This window comes from Ipomoea triloba, chromosome 13 (genome assembly GCF_003576645.1).
Source record: "Ipomoea triloba cultivar NCNSP0323 chromosome 13, ASM357664v1".
Lineage (NCBI taxonomy): Eukaryota > Viridiplantae > Streptophyta > Magnoliopsida > Solanales > Convolvulaceae > Ipomoea > Ipomoea triloba.
The window spans coordinates 6,833,916-6,841,550 of NC_044928.1; the positions used below are offsets into that span (position 1 = coordinate 6,833,916).

General features: G+C 35.7%; 1 protein-coding gene across 3 annotated transcripts in view; it reads right to left on the bottom strand.

The window, feature by feature from the left end:
- Positions 1-1,227: 1,227 nt before the first annotated feature.
- Positions 1,228-7,635, bottom strand: part of LOC116002028 (SPX domain-containing membrane protein At4g22990-like) — a 7,145-nt gene continuing 737 nt past the window's right edge. For 2 of the 3 annotated variants that reach the window (XM_031242034.1, XM_031242032.1), the window contains exons 2-11: positions 6,958-7,023; positions 6,709-6,829; positions 5,325-5,636; positions 4,979-5,083; positions 4,366-4,820; positions 3,388-3,689; positions 2,899-3,071; positions 2,430-2,620; positions 2,119-2,252; positions 1,228-1,748 (exon numbers count right to left, since the gene is read on the bottom strand). In XM_031242034.1, coding sequence (XP_031097894.1) covers positions 1,510-1,748; positions 2,119-2,252; positions 2,430-2,620; positions 2,899-3,071; positions 3,388-3,689; positions 4,366-4,820; positions 4,979-5,083; positions 5,325-5,636; positions 6,709-6,829; positions 6,958-7,010 — 2,085 coding nt within the window. In that variant the 5' untranslated portion in view covers positions 7,011-7,023 and the 3' untranslated portion in view covers positions 1,228-1,509. Of the gene's footprint in view, positions 1,749-2,118; positions 2,253-2,429; positions 2,621-2,898; positions 3,072-3,387; positions 3,690-4,365; positions 4,821-4,978; positions 5,084-5,324; positions 5,637-6,708; positions 6,830-6,957; positions 7,024-7,538; positions 7,583-7,635 lie in introns of those variants that run through there. The other variant, XM_031242033.1, reaches the window with a different exon arrangement.

Consider the following 7,635-nt stretch of genomic DNA (forward strand, 5'->3'; position numbering starts at 1 on the left):
CGATTTTATTCTAGAAACGCGAAAGGAAAACATCACATGCCTTATAAGAGATTAAGCTAACTAAGTCAAGGATTCCACGATTGATGTAAGTGTATACATGTACAGTTATGATTAGGTTTTGATTGGAAGCTATTAATGGAGTTTTCTAGCTATGAAGAAGGTGAAGTAGTTATTTCTTGAGTAAGAAAAAATATTTTCGGTGAGGTGGCAAAAAGGCCCCTTATCCTTTTGTCTTTACTCATTTTTATACCATCATTATTGTGTGAATCATATTATCAAACTACACTGTGAATCATATTATCAAAAAAATGTACATTTATGACATGTTTGGTTGAGTGTAGTTTGAGAGGAATTGTAATTCATTGAATTGCAATTCAGTGAATTCTCAAACTATACTGTTTAGTTTGAGGGAATTGCAATTCTGCAGAATTGCAATTCCCTTCAAATGATGAACCCCCATTAATTGCAATTCGGTGGAGAGGAGGGGCAATTGTGTTGGCGTAAAGACAATTTTGCTCCTCTTTCCATACCTTTATCTTCTTTTTTTTTTTTAATTTAAAAAAATTTATTATTATTATTATTATTATTATTATTATTGAAAGACATTATTATTATTATTATTACTACTACTACAACATATACTACAACATAAGGGCATTTTAGTCATTTTATAGCTTCTTACATTTCAATTCCTTGTATTCCTATTCCTACATACCAAACACTGTAGTTTCAATTCCTACTTTATTCATTGAATTACAATTCCACAGAATGCAATTCTTTTCCCCCTTGATTCCCTCCTCCCAACCAAACGCCCTGTTAGTACACAAATAATGTACTTTCGATATATTAAAAATGTGCATTGTATTTAGAAGAAATACATACTGAAGTACATTATATTGTATAATGTATATCCAATACACAAATAATGTACTTTTAGTATATTAAAATATATTTTTTATTATGATCTACGTAACACTGTGTAAATCATGTCCACACAATAATTTGCCCTTTTTATAGGTGCAGGCTAAATGGGTAAAATGGAGAAATCACCCTTCTTGGACTTTGGATTGTTCTAGTGAAACTCATCCTCTTGGGCCAATCTTCATGAGCTTGGAGACTACTCGGGCAATTGGGCTAACCCGATTTTGATGAGTCAGGAATATTAACTCCAACACTAATGTAATATGATATAATCAACTATTTTATGAACTAATGAAGTACACAAAGTTGACAAATGTAGTACAATATTGTCAGATGACACAAATTTCGGTACAACATTGTCACAAGTTGCATTTTCTGCCTTAATATGACTAAAGTCTAAAGAGCAATAGGCACTGGGGCTAGGGGAAGCATGAATGGGGACTGTATATTAATATTTTGTAGTTGGCACAAGCAATACCTATACAAGTTTAATTTGACAATAAATGGAAATAAAGTGCTAAAAACAATCAATTAAAAAATAGGGATTTTGGGGATTGAAATCATTGTTCTAAATAGCAGCACCCAAAATCAGTACAAGGAATTGTAGGTAAAGCATGTGGCAGTAATGGATGCTATGCAAATGAGAAGTGAAGGAACAAGTGTGGCATTCAACAGTCTGCTCTGCCCCAAATAACCAGCCAGGGTTATAGTACCATCTGCGATAACTCGAGCAATTGTGCCTGCTTCTGTCGACAAGAGGCCACCATTGTAGGTTCCACGAGAAAGCCTCGACGACATGACTCGGGAGAGGAGCGATAGATTGACACCTATGAGGAAAAAAGCACCATAATATGCAGTTTATATTATTGATAATAAATATAAGAATATGTAAAACTCTACTTTGAAGCGTGCAACAGCACCAGACAACAAGAACAAGCGTCTTTTGTTTGGTCACGTATTGCGTGCATTTTGTGATTTGTTTTTCACGTTGAAGAAAGAAACATTTCAATGATGACCAAATTCAATCCTAGTGGCTATATTCTGCTAGTCACATATGACATGATTTCTTTTAGCAATGTTAACTCCATTTCAAGCAGAGCTTCAGTCACCATCTAACACATTTTTAAAGGTTGAATGAAAGAAAATAGATTGGGTGTTGATTTTGAACAATCAGAGAAGAAAAGATGGATATTTTACCTTCCAAAACCTCTGCAGATACAAACATTATCAGCCCAGAGATGACATACTGTGGCACAGAATACGGGATGATTACTTGAAAGCTTAGGACTATGCCCAGCAAAACCATAATTTCGGATGCCAATAAAATTTGCCTGCAGCCATGAGAAAATAATAGGGGCATGCTTTAGGACTGAGTATCAGAGCTAGGAAAATTATTACCAGCCAACTGTTATAGAATGATCAAAAGACTTCTATACTATATCGTGAACCACGATCCATGGGATGAACATCTATAACATCCATGCTTCCTTTGTCGAATAGAATATTACCTATCCTGGAACATGTTACTTATGTAGCTTCCAACGATAACGTTTACTGGAAGAACTGTTAAGCCAAGACATGCTAGAAAAATTGCCACAGTGCCGGTTGACCACTGGAAGTAGTATTCTGTAATAACACTAGATTCTGAGAGTAAAACCTCCATAGCATATTTCAGCATAAAGTAAATCAACAGTTGAACCTGTAATCAAAGCAATACTCTGTCATCATTCATGAGAATAATCTCTTTCTAGTAGCATGACAAATATTAGAAACCATAATTTATATTGTAGAAAATAGAGCTTCCTCTGTTTTTTTCATCATTTGGGGAGAGAAGACATTCATGGATATAAAGTGTCTCAGGGAACACATTCCCCTCAAATCCCCCGGCACTTGATACCATTGCATTAGCTAAATTGTTATAGGACAAACAAGTTGCTTTATGCCACTTGTGACGATGAGAAGAGTAAAAAGATGTACCTTCACAGAGGGAGTGAGTAATCTGTATGCTGCAGCAATAGAGTTGACTGGTAATCGAGACTCCTCTGGAGCTTCTTCACTCTCATCATATTCTTGGTTGCCATCACCATCATCTTGTTCGTTGGATTTTATGAGCAGTGGTTGTGCGAGACCCTTCTCAACCACATCACTATCTGATAACCAAAATTTAATGTTCATTTCAGAATTTGATCAAAGTCCAAAATGCTCACAAAGTATCTCACGGAAGTTGAATTGGGAAGTTTAAAGGCCCAATATAGAGAAATCCCAGAAAGTACTTCACAGACAAATATGCAAGGTTATTTGGTTTAAAGTTCAGTAATACAATAGCCAACTTGACTGAGAAGGCTTTCCTCACCCTGGTTGATGTGTCCATGGATAGACAAAAAACAATGGGAGAAATACCTTTGAATTTAAGAATACAGGCTACAGGAAGGAGCATAAGAAAAAGTAAATGGGAACTGAACATACCAGCATTAGATTCCTGTGGAACGGGGTTTTCTTCAGTCTCAAGCACTGGTTCTCTAAATGAGATCCATAACCATACCAGATATATTAACCATCCGAAAGCCATGACCCAACCAGGTAAAGTTTCTTTGTTGAATGTCAGGTTGAAAATTTTAAAATTACTTTGAAGCAACCCAGCAAGTGCTGGACCACATGCCATTCCAAGAGCACTAGCACTGACAAAACCTGCAGAAGCCTGCATACGGATTTTAAGTGGCACACAGTCACTGATATACCTTCGGTTCACAGCTCTGGCTGAACCCAAACTGCAATTAAGAATGACAAGGGACATCAAAAAACTTGTCAAGTTATATTTAGTTGCAATGGAATTACCATCATACATACAATAGACTAAAATTGACTGATGCAGATGACAACAAAACTCCTGGCATAATTATCTACACAGAACAGAATGAGGTAACAACAAATGCTGGTTGATTGTTTTTGTTGCTAATTCCAACCAGAATCCACATTATTAAAAACTCTTAGTGATTGCCCAGCATTGCAATATCATTTCAAATTTTCACCCACTAGTGAACCATTCTTTCTCTAGCTGTACTCATATAAATGTATGAATAGTGCATCGATCATTGTTGCCTAAGCAGTCACCAGTTCTTCATTAAGAAAAAGTTATATTTAAAGGAAAGACAAATAATTGCAAGATTCAGCTTTCTGAATCTCTTAGTAGAACTGTAGAAGAACATTGAATTAGACAATAGTAAATAATGGAAGGTAAAGAAATGAAAGAGGCAAGATAATATTGATAAGTGAATAAACTTAAAATGTTTTTAGCATTCCTGAATATACAATAGATTCTATATAACAATGAGGATATCAGTGACGCAAATAAGCATGTTGTTGTTATGTATAAGAAAAAGAGAAACGCACATTCACGTTTTTACACAAGAACGGCAGAGAATAGGAGAAAGAGTGAGAGATTACCCGCAACATAATCTGCCTATAAGAAGAATTGGTAATGATTGCATGTCATAGGCCAGTGCATACAAGGCATTGCCTATACAAAGAACTATACTGCTAAATACCAAAGGTCTAAAGTAAGACTTGTTCGACCAAGCACTGAAATACACTGATGAGAAAACTTGTGCAACTGCCATTGATCCAATCACAATACCACAAACTGTTGCTGCAGCGCCAAGGCTCATAGAATAGTCATCTGCTGTTGGAACTATAATATATGTATTTACCATATAAAGGAAAGTGTTTGCCAGGTTCAACAGGAGTGACATAAAATGGTATCTTTGATCAACAACATCTTCTTCAGCAGGACTAGGTAATTCCTCTTGCATTATAAGTGCATGTTGACCCAAAAAATTCAGGAAGTTTGTTGAATGAGTTAATCTATCAGCCGCAGCTTTTATTGAGTCAACAACAGGATCCTGCAGATGAACTCAAAAATAATAAGCAAAAAGTATAGAATCCAGGAGAAAAGATATACATACAGTGCCAAATAAGGAAAAGTAAGAATTCATTTTTAAAAAATGAGATTAAGAATTAGCACGCATGAACTAAGCTGATAAAGTAGGTAGATGAAAACCTGAAGCGGAAGAGCAGGCTGGTCATATATAGATAAGTAGCTTCCCTGACGATCTTGAAGTTCTGCAAGATTACGAGATAATGCTCCAACAACTGCCCCTAATCCCTACAAGTATATGTAGTTTCAGCCATTGTTAATGTGCTGTTAAGAATGGCTTAGTTTAATCAAAGTGCTAGGCCCGAGGCTAACAAAGTTAACCCACCTTGCCTTTAGCACATATCTATTTGAGATTGGATAATTGGATATTAAATAAATAGCCTGGCATGATGTTCAAAAGTGCAGAAAATTTTGAATAAGAAGGAAGAGGCAAAGAGTGAATATCTAGGTATTTGAGGTAACATCTTACCACATGCTTGAAAATTTGTCGAAGCTGTGAATAAGGATGATTAGCCCGAGTTTTGACATAATAATCAGTAAATTTATAGCCGAAGCGTTTGTCAAACTTCTTAAGGATTTTCCTCAGTCCAATGGCATTTATTTCAACAAAGAAGAGAAGTTTTAGAAGATCACGTCCCACAGCCCTATAAGCTTCCCGTAGCTCACTTATTTTGGCAATTTCAGGTTGTTCCTGAAGAGCATCTTGTTGTTCATTGAGTTCAGCTATCCTGCCTGCAAGTGCTCCTTGTTGTTCTAACAGGAAGAGAACAATCTTTTCAATCTGCATTAATAACTCAAAAGTTATGCAAACTTCATACTACAACCCTAAGCTAGATAAATTTTAGGATAGACAGACTGGATGAAATTACTCTTTAAAGAACTCTTTCTTTTCAAATTACCAACATTTAGTATTGGAAGCCAAATTAGCAGACATTGGTGCAAACATAAAAGGTAAAGAAAGAGCCAGATGATTCTTTTTTTTTTTTTTGAATACTACTGACTCTGTTACAATGTAGTATCTGTTCATAGCTACTTTCTCAACCTACTGAAGCACAAAGAGTCAACAATTGCCTCCACTGAGGCTCGAACCCACTCCCATCATCCATGTGGGAGTGTAAACCGGGACACCGGGTGCCACTAGACCACAAGGTCTTTGGAAATTTTGACATATCTAGCCAACATCCAGAACAAACAGAGTGGGAGGCAGTGTTCAAATAATAAGTACCAAAAGTCAAGAGTAATTGAAAACAGCATTGATGAATTACATATTCCCAGGCCCCTTCATATATTATGAGAAAGCAATTTATGCACCCCCAGAAAATCCATAATTTGCTAATTCTAGGTATCAAATTGGGAAGAAAGCAGGATGATCCTTATAACCTTATTCACATACTCAGTCAGAATTAAGACAACTAGACAAGAAGACTACATATTTTATGAAAATAAATTACAACCAAGTCTCCCTAATTGTCTCCATCAAACCTCTCTATTTATCTCATAATTCTGATCAATTAAAACAAATCAATTCTAATTGATTAGAGAAAAAATCAGCAACTAAGTACACCAAAATTAGTGCTATTCTTGACACTATGTAGACTAAATACTGATATTTTGCAGAATAGAATCATAGCAATGATCCTAGTTTACTTCAAATAAAATCACCAAAGATATTGAAGAATAACAACAATCTATTGAATAAGTACCCAAGTTACTAGTATAACATGACTAACATCCCAATTGAAATTCCTAAGTTTAAGTTTGGCAGACTCCAAAACATAGATTTCAAAGACCAATAATTCAAACATGAACATCCAGACATACACGAAGCTTCTGTCAATCAAGTTCTAACCAACCTGGTTGTCCAGCATTCGGGAGAAATCCTTGAGAACATGTCGGCGATCCAGTGCCCCAGCTTCAATCTGGTTCGCATACTGCCTAACCTTTTTCTTCATTATTTTGTAGTTGATGTAATATCTACAAAGTACAGATTAGTTATTCATCAGGTTCACATACAAGGATCACCTTTATTGGTATTGAAAAGAATGCCAACAATATACTAATATAGTCTTCAAAATATACATCTAGATTAAAATGGAGCATACCCTTGCCATTCTTCAATTTGTCTTTCCTTCAGCTTCTTCCCAAAAGCAACCATCTCTAGTCTCTTACTGCATTTGAGAGAACAAAATGAGAAACTGAGAACCAAAAGAGATAAAACTGCTCATGTCACCTTTGAGGCTTTGAGTATCCCAAAGAAACAACACTTAAAAGCAAGAAAAACTTATCCACAGAGCCCTACTGATTTGGGTATAAAACCTTACATAGTATCTATCAAGAGCTATCTCATCAATCACTGAAACCGTATAAAACCACATATCCACACTAGTTACGGCAAGCATATCAATCAAATCCGCACCTCCATATATTCACAAAGCATAGATACAGTCATCCAAATTTCCACATTAAAAACAAAACAGTCCAGCAGGGTCAGAGGAAAACTAGAATAAGAAAGATATCTAAAATCATATCACAATAACGATTCATTAATCCCAAAACGCATTGATTATACTAGATCACAATCCAACAAAAAAAAAAAAAAAAAAAAAGATTCAGACACATGCTTGCGCATTCAGATACACAGAACCAAACATCCATAAGCACTGAATAGAACCACTAGCCGTACCAAAGTGTTGAAGGGGGACTAGATGAGCATCAAACACAGACGAAAGACAACAAATCTTCACTCTTGAAGATTCCGTTCCGGAATATTTCGCGTAAAA